The sequence below is a fragment of the Gymnoscopelus braueri genome (assembly GCF_963280865.1).
Source record: "Gymnoscopelus braueri genome assembly, chromosome: 7".
NCBI classification, from domain to species: Eukaryota; Metazoa; Chordata; class Actinopteri; order Myctophiformes; family Myctophidae; genus Gymnoscopelus; species Gymnoscopelus braueri.
This window is the reverse complement of record NC_137608.1, coordinates 30,270,779-30,289,359: the sequence shown is the minus strand read 5'-3', so window position 1 is coordinate 30,289,359 and position 18,581 is coordinate 30,270,779. Positions and strand designations below refer to the sequence as shown.

General features: G+C 39.5%; 3 protein-coding genes across 10 annotated transcripts in view; 2 read left to right on the top strand and 1 right to left on the bottom strand.

The window, feature by feature from the left end:
* Positions 1-405: 405 nt before the first annotated feature.
* mthfd2 (methylenetetrahydrofolate dehydrogenase (NADP+ dependent) 2, methenyltetrahydrofolate cyclohydrolase) lies at positions 406-5,911 on the top strand. The gene is made up of 8 exons (XM_080434412.1): positions 406-561; positions 3,345-3,529; positions 3,637-3,759; positions 4,083-4,235; positions 4,504-4,611; positions 4,701-4,793; positions 4,928-5,053; positions 5,151-5,911. Exons 1-8 carry the CDS (start codon positions 467-469, stop codon positions 5,297-5,299), a joined length of 1,032 nt encoding a protein of 343 aa, XP_080290538.1. The 5' UTR covers positions 406-466; the 3' UTR covers positions 5,300-5,911.
* Positions 5,912-8,187: 2,276 nt separating this feature from the next.
* Positions 8,188-10,742, top strand: arl6ip4 (ADP-ribosylation factor-like 6 interacting protein 4). Of its 2 annotated transcripts, none has more exons than XM_080432116.1 (5): positions 8,188-8,485; positions 9,155-9,472; positions 9,588-9,705; positions 9,865-9,934; positions 10,023-10,742. In XM_080432116.1, exons 1-5 carry the CDS (start codon positions 8,305-8,307, stop codon positions 10,077-10,079), a joined length of 744 nt encoding a protein of 247 aa, XP_080288242.1. In that variant the 5' UTR covers positions 8,188-8,304; the 3' UTR covers positions 10,080-10,742. The 2 variants fall into 2 exon arrangements, with proteins under 2 accessions (XP_080288242.1, XP_080288241.1); XM_080432115.1 differs by having other exon boundaries at positions 8,188-8,491.
* Positions 10,572-18,581, bottom strand: part of LOC308087887 (membrane-associated phosphatidylinositol transfer protein 2-like) — a 55,602-nt gene continuing 47,592 nt past the window's right edge. For all 7 annotated transcript variants that reach the window (XM_080432109.1, XM_080432110.1, XM_080432114.1 and 4 more), the window contains 6 exons: positions 18,422-18,538; positions 16,891-17,039; positions 15,572-15,721; positions 15,215-15,395; positions 14,808-14,936; positions 10,572-14,576 (listed from right to left, as the gene is read on the bottom strand). In XM_080432109.1, the coding sequence (XP_080288235.1) occupies positions 14,187-14,576; positions 14,808-14,936; positions 15,215-15,395; positions 15,572-15,721; positions 16,891-17,039; positions 18,422-18,538 (1,116 nt within the window). In that variant the 3' untranslated portion in view covers positions 10,572-14,186. The remainder of the gene's footprint in view (positions 14,577-14,807; positions 14,937-15,214; positions 15,396-15,571; positions 15,722-16,890; positions 17,040-18,421; positions 18,539-18,581) is intronic.

The window sequence follows — 18,581 nt, the reverse complement described above, 5'->3', positions numbered from 1 at the left end:
GGGGGCGGAGAAATATTAATCTGGGGGTCTAAAATATTTGAGAACCACAACATTAGGAAACAACAAGCCCAAATAAGCAACTACACTTTAGAAACAAGCCCAAAAAACCGCAACCACCAATACTTACAAGCAACTTTACAGAAAAACAAGCCCAAAGTAACTTATAAAAAGCAGACATGGCAACACTGAACCTAACGCATCAGGCTTTATTTTTTCATTTTTTTTTTTTTTTTAATACAATTTTTTTAATACTACTAAAGGTTTTAGGTATGCATATCATATTATACATATTATAACTCTATGATGCTATGGATGGACTATAGAGGTGTGGCCGTTGACGCGACCGTGCGTATGACGTAGCCAACCAGGGAGGGCTGGTCTATAAAGCCACTCGGCTCCCTTTCAGCCCTTGGCTCTCCCCTCTCTGCGTGTTACTGTAACGCGGTGTTCTTTTCCTGTCTTGTCCATGGTAATAATCAGAATGGCAACGCTCAGGGCTCTTCAGAAATTATGCCAACACTCCCAACTTCAAGTGTGTAGACTGCACGTGTCTGCGTCCAGGTAAGCGGCTCTATAACTAACAACTTATAACAGTAATGTGATCGTTGATCAATCTGATCTGATTGTACTCGCTTCGCCAGAATCGCCACCACCACCACCACCACCACCAGTTAACCTAACAATAATTACTACAGGCAAGAATAAAATGCTCATTAATAATCCTTTTTTGTTAACGTTACATCTGCTCGTTTCCTCGGCTCCAATGTAATGTATCAGTTGTTTAATTTTGAACGATGGACATTAGTGTACAATGTTCATATCATAGTGTGTTTCACGCCCCCTAGCGGTTTGCCGGTAACATTGAGAATGGTTGGCTGATGAAATCGCTGACAGTGCTTGCATTCAGTGGTGTCTGGCCTCTGGCGGCCACCTAGACCCAACCAAACCCTACTCAGTCCTCTCTGCTCTGTTGATCATAGCAGGCTGCTGCTGCTGTGTACACTCAATATTACCATTGTTTTCTTTAAGTCCTGAAACTATTCTCAATATAGGAATTTTACTAAAGATACGAAACTGAAATTGAGTTCAGAATTGTAGAATTGAATGCATGGGACCTCAATGGAAACAAGTCCTCAGGACTTTTTTTTGTTTATCCTTCTAGACCAATTGTATGACTGTACTCCTGCTGTTTGCATTTCTGTCTAATAAAGTATTCAATCAATCAAGTTGTATATTTCTGAGGGTACCACTTGTGGTTCAGAAAGCAAAACGTACAGCATCCCGTGCCGTTATTATTCGAGACTCATTGATTGCATCGTGTTCCTCATGATCGAGAACAAACTAATGAGATAATGCTCCGCACATCGCAAAAATCACAAACCTCGTGTGTCCCGTGCCGGGTGCCGTGCATATGACTTAATCACTTAAAAAGTGACGGATCACGAGAAATTGCAAATAAGAAGGTATCATAATGCATAATCATCAGGTGTGTGAAACTTAAACTCTGATCTCATAGTATCACATTATCTTCACAATATAATTACTGCAACCTTTTCCCAATGAACACTTCATGGTGTCATAGATGTAAATACAGCAGAAGGTCAATACAATATTGATTGTGTTGGTGGGCAGTATTGTAAATGCATTATATGGTAGTAATAACATGTTATATAACATGAATACCCATAATGTTATTATGTTCCAGGTGTTGCTGTCTAACAACTCCTGTGCAGTTAATGCTGGCACACAGAAACACTAAAGAGATCGAATGTATTACTTTAAGTTGCATTACCATCTAACTATGACAAGTCCAAATGTCCCCTGTGGAAAGCATACATTCTAGACTAGTTGCCAATTCCCCCCTGCCAACACTGTTGGCCTGGGGAGGGTCTAGAATAGATTATCACTCCCTCCTCTGATACACATGGGGTCAACCAGCCACATAAGAAGTTGCCTCCCTGCTGAACAGGCAGGCAGTCAGGGTGCTGTACCTGTAGGACTTTTGAATCAAATAAATGTAAACGACACAATCCCCCTGCCGGCTTCGCTCCACAATCTGTGCAAGAATTGTATTGGTTGGAGGCTGGAGTGCCTGGCCATGCCGGGGGCGCTGCAGTTAAACCTGAGCCGGTGGTGGGCAAGTGTTACTCCTCTATGCCAACCAGACAGACACCCTGTCATCGTGTTCATGGTTTGTTGAGTGACTGCCTAATGGATCATCCCAATTCCCTATTAAACAACAAATATGGGTCGTTAATTATTTGGTGTGCTTGCAGATTGAAAAGCAGGTAGATTTCCTGACAGACCTACAGCTTCAACAATTTCTCTGAAACCTTGTAGACGGGCCCCTGTACTGGACATACTTTGTCAGTGGATGGGAATCATGGGATGATTTTCTATGGAGTTAAATTACTCATGGAAGAATGAAGGGATGGTTACATCACTCTTGATGGCTCATTACTCTTCAGTTATTACTCTTCTCTGTACATGCCGTCCATTTCGGGGCTTTGAAAGTAACCAGTGGCGTATTGGCTTGCTTAGTCTACACATAATACTGTAACTGTCCTGGCCCTGGGTGGAAAGCATGGTGTGCCAAAAGGTTCCTTGAATGACAGTGATAGCGGTGTTGGTTACATGTCACTATATTTAGTCATCTTAACTGTTCATGGCTAACATCCAGGAGCCACAGGCACTGGTCAGTGGGCAGTGGCAATTTTATAGGGGGCGTGGGTGGGTATACCACCCTTGATTGGCCAGCACAACTCTGATCTCATCCCTTGTTTTTGCTTTTTTTTTTTACTTTTAACTATTCACTGTTATTTTACCAGTTTGTGCTTTGCCATCATCATAAAAGATGATTTATTAATCCATCAATGGCAGTAGAATCAGTGTGGACAGGAGCACACACTATATAGCCTACTATTAACTCAACTAGTTCCATTTCCTAAGTCTACCTATTCAACAAGGTGTTGCCTGATGTACACATCAATTGACCAATTCTTTATTTAAAAATAAACAAATTTGGCCATGATGATAAACAAGCTAACTATAGAAATGAGCACCTACGACCCAAAATGTGTTTTTCCCATGCACCATCACACTGAAGATAAGATGGAAGAATAATTGGTCACAACACAAGTGATATGGCTGCATCCAGTTGTCATGTCTAGGGAACAGAATTGTTAATTACGGTAATGCTTAGCAGTAGCTGAACATTTAAGCTTAATTTTGTTCTGCTGCACGTTTGTATTTAATATTGATTTAGCCTGAGGAATTATGTTGAATTCCTGATAAGTAAATGTATAAATCAGCCCTCAGACCACAGCCTCTTTTTATATTCTCAGGCAGGAGGCAGTGGTCATCTCAGGAAGGACACTAGCACGTCAGATCCGAGAGGAGGCCCGGGCTGATGTGGAGCAGTGGGTCGCTTCTGGCCACAGGAGACCCCATCTTAGTGTACTCCTAGTTGGAGACAACCCTGCTAGCCACTCTTATGTCCTGAATAAGACCCGTGCTGCTGCTGATGTTGGTAAGAAAAGACCCATGCCCTCCAATAATTCCCACAACATGCATCGGGCACATGCAAGCCATACTTGTTTTTGAGTTGAATTCTATTCTCCCTTACCTCTATCATAGGAATCAGCAGTGAGACCATCCTAAAACCTTCAGACATCAGTGAAGAGGAACTTTTGTATCTGATCGATAAACTCAACACAGACCCCCGTGTAGATGGCCTACTGGTCCAGTTACCTCTGCCAGGTAAACGGGTACCAGCCAAGTGGATGGGGAATGCAGGCGTGTTGTTGTGACATTAAATACAAAAATAGCAGTCCGTTTCAAACATCCTTGACGACCTAACTATATATAGTCATAGACAGTTTTTCTTACATTATTTTTCAAACATAATTATTTCCTTCTTATTGACTTATTGACTATTCACTTTGTTTAAGTCATTTACCAGTTCCTGACACTATTACAGCCAGTGATAAACATACATGCATGTACAGTATGTGCTTGGATGTGGCATATTAACTGAAATCATCCTTTCCTCCTGACCGTAACTCCGTTTTGGTTCCTCACAGACCACATCGACGAGCGTCAAGTCTGTAATGCCGTTTCTCCTAGCAAGGATGTGGATGGATTCCATGTGGTGAATGTTGGCCGGATGTGCCTGGATCAGTCCACCATGCTGCCTGCCACTCCCTGGGGAGTCTGGGAAATTATCAAACGTACAGGTATTTGTTGTATTATGTATTATTGTTATTTTTATGCTATGTTGATTAATTGAATACATAGGACCACAATGGAAACAAGTCCCCAGGACTTTTTTTGTGTTATCCTTTTAGCCTTAATGTCTGACTGTACCACGTGCTGTTTTTGACTAATACAGTATTCAATCAATCAATCAAAGAGTGTCTGTTTATGTTATTGAATGTTATACAGAAACCTGCAGCATTGTCAAAACCATCATCTCCCCCCCCCCCCCCCCCCTTATTTTTAAAGGTATTCCTACTATTGGGAAGAATGTTTTGGTGGCAGGGCGCTCTAAGAATGTTGGCATGCCTATTGCCATGTTGCTACATACAGATGGACGCCATGAGAGACCTGGGGGTAGGTCAAATTTCTATGATACTTGAAAAGGTGAGAGAGGCAGAGAGAGCTGGTCACATCTATACTCAACCTAAGTTCTGTTTTTACAGGTGATGCCACAGTCACCATTTCTCACCGTTACACTCCAAAGGAGCAGCTCCGCCAGCACACAAAACTTGCTGATATCATTGTTGCTGCTGCAGGTAGGAGTCTTCTGTTGTTTTTTTTACTGTCCAGGTCTACTTTACTTTGCTGTAAGAATTTACCTGACTGTGGCCGACCCTAATTTAATTAAAATCTAATTGAAATCTCCTAACTGTGTATTCTGCATTGTCAGGAATACCAAACCTTATTACTGCAGACATGATCAAGGAGGGAGCAGCAGTAATTGATGTTGGAATAAATAGGGTGCTAGATCCACTCACTGGCAAACACAAACTAGTTGGAGATGTGGATTTTGAAGGTAGGTCTTAATAAAAGTGTTTTTTGTTACTCATTTCCACAGTTATATTCTCACATTTCACCTTATGATAATTTTGTTTTTCTCTGCCCACCTTTAGGTGTCAGAAAAAAGGCAAGCTTCATTACCCCAGTTCCTGGTGGTGTGGGGCCCATGACTGTGGCAATGCTAATGAAGAACACTATCAAAGCTGCTAAGAACATCCTGCTGTTTCCCCCTGAGAGGATCCGCATGGCAGCATCCTCATAATGAGCCATGTTCAATTCCTGCAACAGTGACACATTCCACCCCTACATACCCTTACCCCATCCTTTTTTTTTTTTAACGAAGAGAAACCTGGCAAGCTCCCTTGCACACTGATACAGACTGAAAACATGATCGCTTTTGGAGGTTGCGTCCTGTGGTGCTGACGCCTTTCCTGTATCCTAACACATCCAGCCATGTCTGACTGTTACATTATACTCCGGCTGTTACACATTCATTTAACCGTTTTAAGTTTGTCCTCCTGCTGTTACATATTCATTTAACAGTTTTCAGTTTGCTATGCATTCTCATCAGACAGCTTTTATTTTTGCCATGTCAAAACACTTTTCTTTTTTTATTTATCTCATTCATGAAATCTTTAAACATGAGTAGAATAGGCATGGAAGAGGTTTTGTCATTTAAAGTTGGCAAGAAAAAATGTATGCAGGTGCATGGATGATAGTTACTTCTATTATGCCCTTTTATTTAACATTATACAGGTGGATTAGGGCTATGAAAAGTATATTTATTAATATGAGCTTTAAATAAATAAAAATCACAAATGCCTTTGTAAATATCTTTTGAAATAAATGTTGCAAATGTGAATTGTTTCACATATTTTCGTTTGTGCTTGGTCAGTGACTCACTGTTAACACTTTCTCTACTCATGTTCATTCCCCTTTGGCCTTAGACATAGCACATACTACCCTAGTTCTGCCTTGTCGTTGACATGATCTGTTACTGCCCTGTGAATACCAGAGGAGAAAATAACTTGGGGACGTGTCATATGATATCTATTCTGCATAAGTGAATGCTGAAGGGAGCAAATACATTTAACTACTGTAAGAGCAATGCAAATATAAAGGCGCATGTGTGTGTGTGTGTGTGTATATATATATATATACATACACTTATATCAGGAATGTGTGCGTGTGTGTGTGTGTGTATATATACATACACTTATATCAGGAATGTGTGTGTGTGTGTGTGTGTGTGTGTATATATACATACACTTATATCAGGAATGTGTGCGTGTGTGTGTGTGTAAAGTAGGCTATATACAGTAGTGTTTCCCAAATAGTGGGTACTTTTTAAATAAGATTTGCATTTTCTTTTAAATAAAAAACATCCATAAATTAAAACACTTAAGTAGGGAAAATGGCAGATCTACAAGCTCACAACAATTGAGACATGTGAGCTTGAAGATCTGCTATTTTCACCAGTTTGGTTCCCTGAGAAACTTTTGGGTCTCGATCCAAAACGTTTGGGAAACACTGATACAGCATATAGGTATAGATATAGCCTTGGATCAAGACTAACAGATGTATTTTATCGATGCTTTGAAGCCTCACTATGTAACTTTTTTAATGAATACATTTGAATTTTGTCCAATCTGTATGGTAGAGTATGTTAATACAATATAACTTCTAGAATTGGGGTAGTTGTATTTTGTATCCCTGCTCTTTGAGACATTTAGATCATGTCAAAGGTCATGTCTCACCTAGACAAAGGAAGATCTGACATTTTTCACCTGATGGTCAACATTCAATGTATCCCCTGAGCAACCAGGCCGGCTCTATTAGCTCAATGGTAAAACATTTCAGCACTTGAGCAGGAAACCAGGTTCAAAATTAAATCCGGTATCATTTCCCCCCCACTCCCCTCAGAATCGAACTCCCCGTTCACGTGAACGCGCAGGTTGTTTTCAGTTCCTCCAGCAGTCGGCGCCAGATAACTTGTTATATTATTACCTCTGCAAGTAGTAAAGGTTGTAGATTGATAGATAGATTGAAATGACATAATATCATTACTACAAGAGCACTTATTATTATTATTACTATTATTACATAATTTGGTAGTGGGGAGTATTTTGTATGGTATAGAAGAAGAATTAAAATCCCTAAGCACACCTGGACTGTACTGTACAGGTGTGTGTGTGTGTGTGTGTGTGTGTGTGTGTGTGTGTGTGTGTGTGTGTGTGTGTGTGTGTGTGTGTGTGTGTGTGTGTGTGTGTGTGTGTGTGTGTGTGTGTGTGCGTGTGCGTGCGTGCGTGTGTGTGTGTGTGTGTGTGTGTGTGCGTGCGTGCGTGCGTGCGTGCGTGCGTGCGTGCGTGCGTGCGCGCGCGTGTGCGCATGTGTGGTATACCTGTCGAATGAATGAATGAATGAATGTTTTATTTCCGTGTCCGGACAATTTCTTGACCCATCCCACATGGGATTATCAGACACATCAATTTTAAAACAAAAAACTAAGTTACAAACATTCCAGTGTACACCCAACCAGCAACTCATAGTACAGCCTGATTTGAAATAAACCACATACAGTACATACATTTATATATACCTGCACATAGAATACATACACATTTATAAGGACACTGTACACCAGGAACTAAATGATCATAGCAATTCATACGGAACAAATTCTGTAAAGCACACTTCCGTTTAAACTAGTGTTGCCATGTCGGCTTATTATAAGCGGCTTTGGGCTTATTGTTCTGTAAAGTTGCTTGTAAAAATTGGTTGCGTTTTTTGGGGCTTGTTTCCAAAGTGTACTTGCTTATTTAGGTTTGCTTCAAAAAAAAGAAGTTATTATTTAAACCAGTGGTACTCAAATACTTTCACGAAACTGTTTTGTGCCAGCCTGCCAGGGAACATTTGTTTGTTAAAAAAATAAATATTCCAAAATGTCCACATTTTATTGCAAAGAATTTTCTGAAATGGTCGATCTACAATGCGACGCGTTGTGAGCTTGTATAAAATAGCCGATTTTGTTTTTAAAGTGCTCATGCTGCTTATATAATTGCTTCTTTTGGGCTTGTTTTCCTAGACCTGGCTGCTTATTTCTCTCACAAAACCTGGCAACACTGGTTTAAACCGGAAAAGGCTAACACGGTGGTGGAGTTCCAGCGCCTAAATGAACAACGCACAACGTGCAATTTGATGTCTGACCTGTCATGTGTCTCTGTTTTACGAATTTAAGGACTTGCAATAATTTCTCTTGACTGAGAAATGGACCGCAGCAGATCACGCGACAAACTTTCGGAAAAATCCAGCAGCAGACCCGGGAGAGAGAAACACCAAAAGAAGAAAAAGAGACGGTCGTCCTCATCCTCTTCTTCATCGTCGTCGTCCTCCTCCTCCAGTAGGAGTCCCAGTCCTCCCAGGTCCTCCAAGAAGAGTTCACATAAGAGTCAAGGTGGTGAGCCGAGCTATTATACATGAACATAACTGTTTTCATGAGTTTTAGGCATGGTATCAGCAGGGGTTAGGGTTAAAGAGCTCCCCTGGCTGTAGCACATGATTGTAAACAGATCCCCAGTGGTATTAAAGTAACAAAGTACATTTACTCAAGTATTGTACTTAAGTAAAATGTTGAGGTAATTTTACTTTACTTTAATATTTACAATGTTCAATACCTTTACTTCTACTCCACACTACACCTCAGAGGCAGATATGGTACTTTTTTACTCCACTACAATTATATGAAAACTTTAGTTACTAGTTATTTTGTCATTTTTTATAATGATTTCAAAACCTACATTAGCCACTAAACCCTATTTATAGTCTGGCTATTTGAAAATAGCCGATCTACAAGCTCACAATGCGTAGATAGTCTGTTTTCAAAAGATTATTTATACATCTTGAACTTGGGACATTCTGCACAATGAGTACTTTTACTTTGGTACTTTAAGTATATTTTGATGCCAATACTTTTGTACTTTGAGTCGAGTGCATTTTTAATACAGGACTTTTACTTGTAACAGACTAGAGTAAATCTACATTGCAGTATTGATACTTAATAAACATCTGAGTACTTCTTCCATCACTGGATCCAACTGACTGTGCATCTGTTGTGCAGATGTTAAAGCAAAAAGGAAGAGACGCAGAAGTTCATCTACATCCTCATCCAGTTCCTCCTCCTCCTCGTCATCATCATCTTCATCATCAAGTGATAAGAAGGTAAAGAGAAAGAAAAGCAAAGGCAAGAAAAAGAAGTCCAAGAAGAAAAAGGCAAAGCTCAAGAAGCTGAAGAAAAAGGAGAAGAAAGAGAAGAAACTGAAGAAGCAGGAGAAGAGAGCAGAGGCTTCAAACACAATAACCACCTCATCAGTTGAAAAGACTCCGTCATTCTTAGAGATGTGGCAGAGTGATGAAGCCGCAGTCGAGCTTGGACCCGGTATGATTTGATCACTGAAAACAAATCAAAAGGCTTTCATAAGCAACTACTATTGGGTTGAACTGCCAATTCATTTGTTTTGACTTTTACGTTCTATCTTTGTTTTGTTATACAGTCATGACAGATGAACAAAAAGCCAGGCTCTCCACAAAGAGGCCCATTACCAAGGAGGAGTACGAGGCCAAGCAGAGCATCATCCGCAGAGTTGTGGACCCTGAGACGGGACGCACTAGGTATGTTGAGCCTAATGTATAGTACACTAACTTGTACGTGTATACTGTGGGCTTTAGAACTAAACGTTGTCATACCTACAATAACCATTCATTTGAATCATTTCTACAGTGCAGGCCTTATTGTGTCTACAGTACAAGACTCTTGGTTTTAATTTTCAGGTTGGTGAGAGGTGAGGGAGAGATCATTGAGGAGATGGTTAGTCGAGAAAAACACAAAGACATAAACAAGGTAAGGAAACGAAAAGGAAATTTGCAACATGAACTACTTGAAAATAGAATTCTACCTCGTATCTAAAACGTTCTCTCTCCTCTTACAGCAAGCCACAAAGGGAGATGGAAATGCCTTCCAGAAGAAACTAGGAACGAATAGGTAGAAGACTAGGTTACTACATTTTTCCAGGACTGATACCTAAAGGCGGTGCTTGTCATCAATAATGGAGCTAATCAATGTGCTTGCTGTGATGACGGATGCATTCCACTTCAATAGACACTATCATTGCTTTGCGATGGAAACACAGTATACCACCTTGTTCCAAAAAACTGTGAGGAAAATTTGCTTCTTTCTCCAAAAAAGCAAAGAAAAAGAAACCACTGATCCAAAAACAAACTTCTCAGGATATTTTCAATAACGCTTCATTGTTGAGATGCCTGAATTTTAGCTGAAGTTGTTCAAATTAGTCAACATAAATACATACATACATATGTATGTACAGTATCCCCCATATGTGTATTCGGTTAATCCAAGTATTTGAATTTCAGTGGTTCAGAAAAAAACATGATTCAATACCTAATGTGACTCAGGGTCTTTGTATTCTTTTTTGGGTTTTGTTTAATTTGTTATAGTTTTTTTCTATTTTGTTTCTATATTGCTGTAAATAGCTCTAATGCATTGACCACTTACTCCATCTCCTCCTATTGTTTTCACATACAAATATCTGCATTTTTGTGGACTGATCTGAGAAAAACATTTTAGACCATTATTAGCATTTCGTGATTAATGATACTTTGCTAGCTTTATCCGAAAAATAAAAAGGAAGTTACATCATTGTTTGTCATATTTCTCTTTATACACTGTACAGAAAAACACAAGAAAATTACATTATCCAAAAACTAAGATACAGCCTGTACAATGAAAATATTTTCCCCACTTTTACCAAGGTGTTTTGTATTTACAACAAACACAGTAGCAGGGCTTTGCACTTCACAGGGGAGTAGAGCATGAGATGTTGTTGGGGAAAGTATCTCAAGCTGTTACAGATGTGTTTTGTACAATTGGTATTTCCATTCATTTAAATGTTAATATTCCAAAGCCTTATAAGAAAATATGGCCTTTTCCTACTGTACTTCCACACAGAAATCCTGCACGTATTCTACCCTTTTTCATACATGGTCAACTCCAAATAGCAGCGTTCAGTCTAGGCCTAGGGTAATATGCTCAATATAAGGCAGAAAAGGGGAAATGTAAGGCCCCTGGTATCTAATCAGAAAATATCCTAACTCCAATGATTATTGTGCAGGGTTATTTATACATTCTCTGGAGATTATCTATATCTATATCCAGGTAGTTCAGATCTTCGAAAGGGTACTGCACCTCAATTGTCATCTTTAGAATAGTGATTGTTTTACACATCGTCTACCCATTCTCAAGTACCTTTCAACCTTACAAAATATAAAGGGTAATATTTTAAACACAAATCTCGCTTCAAACCTAATATCAAAATGCGGGGGGATTGTATTTATAGCCTATATCTTACTTTATCCTATGAGGTGCTGCTAAGGTATTCAAATATTACCATGAAAACAGTTTGAAATCTCTTAACTCCCCTTGAGCAAATATGTTGATAAGAGGTAATGTGTAATGCAGATAATGATTTTAGTATGCATATTGACTGTTCCTACTTTCAGACTTGACAGTGTCACACATCTCTCACCAATTTCTGGGCACTTACTGTATACATATTCACATGTATATGTATGTACACCATGGCATCTTCAGCTACACCAAGTATGTGCCTGTTTCAGTGATTGTCAGTGCATTGTGACATTTTCTCAAAATGGTGGTTCTGTGGTGGTAGCATCAGCACAGTATAGGGCTGTCCCCTGATAGTCAAATAACCAATTCATTTGTCAGTTTGGCCTTAATCGACCAAAACTTTGTTATTCAATTAGTTGTATTCAGCAATGCTGAATTAATTATTTCTTGCTAAATGATGAGCATATCTCTTGTAAACTCTAGATACAACCCTTTAATTCTACCAGTCTAATAGGACATTTTCTATAGCCCGTAGCCATTGTGAAACCAACATTTGAATGTACGGTTCTCAACCTCACCAAACTGAAAAGGGTGGCATTTTCATTACTTTGTGGCTAACACAATTTTACAGATTTGCAGACTAAATCAACGAATCAAGTAAGAATTTCTTTAGTCGAGGACAGCCTTAGCGCAGTAATATTGCACTTCATTACATTTTCAGCCCCAAATCAATTGGTCCATTGCATCCACAGCTTTAAATGCCAAAAAGGACAAACGTACATAAATTGAATGAACCAAGAATTGTCATCTCTTTCAGAAAGAATTAATTAACAGCATGGAGTAAATCTGAACTCTATGTACCTACTTTAAGGATATTGTACATAATTTACATTTAGCAGATTCTTTCCACTGAAGGTTCTGCAAAGAAAGAGTGATCTTAACCTAAATAGTACTACCTATGTGCACATTCAATGCCTCATTTACAGCTTAAGGATAACAAGAGGCAATGCCCCACATTTTGAAAATATATCATAAGCACAATATATGACACAAGATATCATTGATACAAATCAGGTTATTTGAAGGATCAAAGTGGTACAAATAAAATACTGTGCCAGGCAAAGAGTTTTGCTGCGTATTGGCTGCTTGCGAATAAAGTTATGAGAAAATAAACTTTAAAATGAACCACAGCATAGCTAAAATAACCTTAAAACATATTTTGTTCACCAAATCTATATACTCTTTAACTTATATATATATGTACCCTTTTAAATAACTAATAATAAAAGTATATCCTGAAAGTGATGGTGGTTTTTCCCCAGAGTAAAGACACTTGAAAGTGGCGTGCCCATGGGCATATACTGCAATACAACATTATATACAAACCCATTAAGCCTAATGCATACTTCGACATATGACCATTTTGCTAGGAAAAGAAAAGATTTTCAAGTGAAAAAAGTTTTTCAGTTGAAAATCTGTTCTATTTGTTTATATACAAGGAAGTATAAATTAGGCTTTAGGCATTCACTACAGTATACTTGCACAATATAGTTAGTCTTCAGAGCAGGACAGGTATTGACATAAGGACATTTGATTCAGTTCTCCTTGAACATACAACATATCATACATTTTTCACTTTGGCACATACAGCAAACCATACAGTAATACGATTTAACCTAAGAGCAGGTCATTATAATTTTGTTATGTATTGAATGTCATAACAAACCTTCAAACTGTATCTATATTTAAAGGGTAATTTTGTTTTCTCACATTTTGATATTAGGATGGTTCTTCGGCCTGAGAGTAATCTAAGAAACATGTAGAACTGGAATGCATTGATTGGTTCTCTGGTGATAGCCGTAGAAATCTCAAAAGTTTAAAAATCTCAAAATTGTTCACCTCAAATCAACATAAATAATTAAAAATGCCTTGTTTCAAGGACAATTCTGAATAAATGTTTTAAAAAGGCTCTTACCAGAAAAGAAACCTTCTTTCCAAGTTTACCTGCCTTTTAAGGCTTCTATCAGGCAAAACATAGCAAGTATCACATAAAAACAGATATTAGCCTATGAAACAGTTCATTTATAGACAAGATTACCTGTATTTTGTATTTTTTTGTTGTGTTTTGAGTTTGTATTTGTGTTTGTTTAAAGTGACCACATAAGTAAGAGTAGTCACAATGTTGTATGCAATAAAACTGTCACCTTATGAAACCTAACATGTGCTGTCTTTGGCCATTTTCTATTAAAACTGTACATAACAGGGATACTTGTGTATAAAACCAGCTCCAAATTAAAAGCCTATTCTAGGACAATGATAGAATGCAGGTTTTTATCTCTGAATCAGATGAATAAATACTAAGTATTATGCAACAAAAACAGTCTTGATATCTACCTAACCCTTATGTTGCGTGTATTCCTACGTAATTAATATACTTCTTGAAATGCATGTATGGTCTTGACAACAAGAGGATAACCTCTGCCCATAGCTATTTCTGGTGGAGTATAGCATATTAATGGCATTGCTTTTACAAAGACTGGTTTGTAGCACCAAATATTCTCAACGCGTATTTTCTATTTTTTTCCCTGCCAATGTACATCTGGTGCAATCGCGCAGCATTTCCATCATCTTTCTGTGCATTTTTTCTGTCCGTCCGCTTTATTTCCTTGATCCCTCTCTCAGTTCGGAATCTCTTTAGTCTCCCAAAAGTCTTTCATTCACCCCAACCTCATTTCGGGTTGAAAACTCCTGGTTCCAGCTTGGTGCTGCTACTTCGGCCCCAGCAGCTTGCTGTGATGCTCATGCTGCGCTGAGCAGATCCTTGGCTGTGACCCTGGCTGTGAGCACGCTCAAGCCGCTCCCGTTCGAATCTCTCGCTGTCTGACTGGCTCTGCGTGCGCTCCGGCCTGTTATGGCTGCTGCCCGTGGGGGAGGTGGGAGCCGGCTGGGATGAGATTGTGCGTAACAGGTGCTTACGCTTCCTCAGGAACTCGCTGTTGGCACCCAAGCCAAAGCTGCCCTTGCGCAGCACCATACGAGCACTGCTGGACTTGGATGGCCGAGAGCGCTGGTTGTACTCCAACTGGGACAAGTGGGCTGCGTAGCCCTCTGTGATGAACTGGGGAGAAGAACAAGAGCTCATTCACATGATGGATATTAATTACTGTTTGTTACAGTACCAGCATTTAACACCAGACAAGCCAAAGAGTGAATTAAATCACAGTGCTTTTACACATTGACGTTATCTTGCTTGAATGAGTTATGAGCAGAGTATTTGCACATTCCTACAAAGACTGACGAATGGGATCTGAAATTGTTATGAGTTATTTTCTTGATTTGTAAGCAGTACCTGGCACTGATGCTGCATCTTCTTGGACGGTCTTCCAACAATATAGATTTGGGAGGCAGGAAGGCCAATGGCGGTGTAGACCGAGATGTCTTTGGTTGAACCGTAGCCAGCAAAAATCTTCATGTGAGCCTGGCAGCAGTGAAAAGATTATTTTAATTGTTGAATTACTTTGTACACTACTTGCCAAAAGTTTAGCTCATGTGGTTATATTCAAGCTGTGGCATAAGCCAGACACATTTTTTATTTCATATCTAAAATCACGTTCTGTATTCTTTCCACCAAGATCTTTGCACTTAGGAAACCTGCAAACAAAAGTGACCCACACACACACACACACACACACACACACACACACACACACACACACACACACACACACACACACACACACACACTGTGGCTCCTACCTCTGTAAGGGTTTTGAGGAAGTTGGCCTTGTGTCTCAGAGGGTCATGGACCAGACCGTCACAGAAGGAGACGATACCATGAGGAAAGTTATGCTGAGCCAGCCAAGCCACCACCCGCTGCTTCTGCATGTCTGGACGTCCCGTCACATAGATGATCAAGTAGCCCAAGTCCTGCCAGTGTCTGAAGTGAAATTAGTTGCTGTTTATCTTTAGGCATTAATCACGGTTATGGTCTCAAAGAGCTTTTACTTGACTTGAGCTAGTTGATACATAAGGAAATAAGAACAGAAATAACTGTGGGAGATACATATGTTTGAATCTGTGAGGCCAATTCCCATGAAGTAAGGAGACTGCTACCTGACAACATCCACAGCTCCAGCCCTCACTTTGGGGTCACTGCCCATGATGGACACACTGGCAGCAAAGGAGCCATCAATGCTAAATACCACAAATTCCGTTCCACGTGGAAGAACTGTCAAGTAGCTGTCTGCAAAAGTGTGGTCTCCCCTGAGATGCAGTAGAAAGGTAGACAGAGAAACGTACAATTAGAGGAAATTTAAATAATGCTCTTTCTTGGTAAACATTTTGAAAGCACTCAGAGAACAGTTGAATCTACATATCTCTGCTGTCCAGCGCGAAGCTGTTAACTCCAAAACGCTCATTGTTCAGGAAACGAAAAAACTAAATATACGTTTTTCAGGAAATGAAGAAAACCTTATATTTTTAAAACAAAGCAATACTGCCTCATCAAAGTTGGTATAGTGACTTTATATATTGTCAGATACTTGCATGTGTCATTATATTATCAACACTTTACCCAAATCCAGCGCAAATGGAGTTAGTAGTTTCAGACGAGCAGAAATCAAGCTGAAATGGAGTTAGGTGTCCAAACAACAATAGCTCCACTCGCTGCTGAGGAAGAGGTTTCAAAAGGGTACAAATTCCCAAAAGCTAACAATGGATCTCCAAGCTCACAATGCATCACAACAACGTGTGAATTAATGCCCTGATGCTTCATGACACTTATTATATAGGCCTACAATAATAAACAGGACTTTAAATATTACAATAACTTCTGCAAAGAGGTAGTAGAACTAGGGCGACAGAAATGCTATGAACGCCTTTCTTCTTGTCACATTGCTCTCCTCATTAAACACTTCATAGATTTTAGAAATATAATGACTTGTTTTCATAACATTAGCGTCAGTGCTAAGTTTGATAAACAGGTACACTGCATAGTTTTAACAGACTACGGGGAGCTTGTTTACGTGTTGTTCCTCCTCATCGCTCACTGCGCAGTGCGCTCTGATCATGCTGTTAAAAGGCAGCACTGGAGAGGAGAGGGGGGAGTTGTTTGTTTTTGACGGACAGTTTGAGGATCCAATGGAGTTGGGAGTATTTGTCCGAGGCGCTTTTTAATACTTTTCATTGGTTCACATTTTTTGATTTTTTTACACAGATGTAAAGGGTGTTCAATAGCGTTGGTTTATGAAAAAAAGATGAAAATGGAGTTAGCTGGTTCGTCCTGGACACCGACGATATACAGTATGTCTCCTATTTTTTTGCTTGGAATTAATGCATGGGGTACTATATTTTCCATGCTCAGACGTGGCTTAGATTATATACTGTATTAAAAATGCTTTCATCACATAAGAGTTGTTAGATGCTAAACTCACCTGACAACCATTTTGATTGGGTAGACTCCAATGCCCAGACGCTTGCTCTCTGGGATGATAAAGGATACACGGCCACTACTGTTGGTCACCTCTGTATCAAAGTACACCCATTCTCCTGATGGAGGCTGGGTCATAATGTGAAGATCAATCTGCACAGGATTGGAAAACAAACAATATGAACACACACAGTATATCATCATCAATGTTATTACTGACTGATAGTCCAATAAAACAAACAAACAAACACATACAACACAAACAAAACAAAACACAAAGACAAATATTCACAAAAGGAAGCTATTACCACTGTCAAGCTATTGCATGCTTGCCTTTTTAAACCTGACCCACAAGGGGGCAGTATAGAGTGCAGTATTCTCAGTCTACAGACTCTTAGAATTTTCTTGCCAACATGTTAGCTTTCCTCAGATATTTTGTTTTATTACAAACACAAAGCACTTACCCTGACAGATACAAATCTGGAAAGTTGAGACCCGGATCCCCTTTTGCCCTTAATATCAGAATTTTTCACATATTGTGAATTAATAATCTCAGATCCACCGTCCCTACATATTTTGGTCCCTTTTAACCAGCATACTCTTCTGCATACTATTGCGTTGCTCAGCTGTGCACTGCGTATCAGCATGCTCAGTTTGCCTTTGCGTTACATACAATGCTGCTGCAACTGCCAAATTTAGCTGTCAGACATGCTCCTTTGACACGATTCCTAGAACAAGTTACAACCTTTGGTGATCAACTCAAGCCATAGAGGCATCAATAAATCAAATTAAAACAGGGTTTGTCTTCTATATCTTTCAGATGCTTCTGTCAAGGCATAGATACACAAATAAATCAGTACCATGCTTAGCCTATATTCACATCAACAATATCTAGCAGAATATAGCCTATATTTATCAATATTCCCAACCATGCCAACTTTGTCCTTGATGACAGGAACAAGCGTAACAGGCAACATAGAATCTGGCAGCAGACCATGAGTCATAAAACCAGTAAAACAAATGGCAAGAAAAGCTGCAACCTTTGGGCTTGCAAACATACAGTAGCACAGAGGGCTTCACTGTGAGGAAGCGAATTACAATTTACATCAGGCCAATTCAGTTTAGCTTGGCAGGCACTGTTATACAATACACCCAAGTCAACTCTGGAAGACTATCAACATCAAAAGGTACACGATCAGACGCAGATGTCTCATAAATAATTTACACTGATCGCAGAACAGCATGGGCACCAGCAGTGCTAATACAATGGTCAATCCATGACGTTGTGTGCCAGGCTTCACTTATGTATAAATAGCTATCTGCAGGTATGGGACCAGGGGTGTAGTGCTAGGTATACATCCTTATTCTGTAGACACTCATAAGGTTAACACATTAAGGATAATAAACTCATTATTCTTTACCTTATCCTTATTATACCTGTACACAGTGACACAAGAAGCCATTGAAGCCATACAACCAGTTGTCGTTGGCATGCGTGTCTTTCCATGTTGTGGCAATGATTAAAGAGTGTTTACCTTCTCCCCTGTCAAAGTGACCATGTCCAGGGGCCCATACATGAAGCGACCCGTCACAAGCTGCTGGTTTTCTTCAATGAACACGGCATCATTAACACGATGGTTGGCCGTCACATTCTGGATCAAAGGTGTACAAATATTCAGTAAATATTGTCGCCGT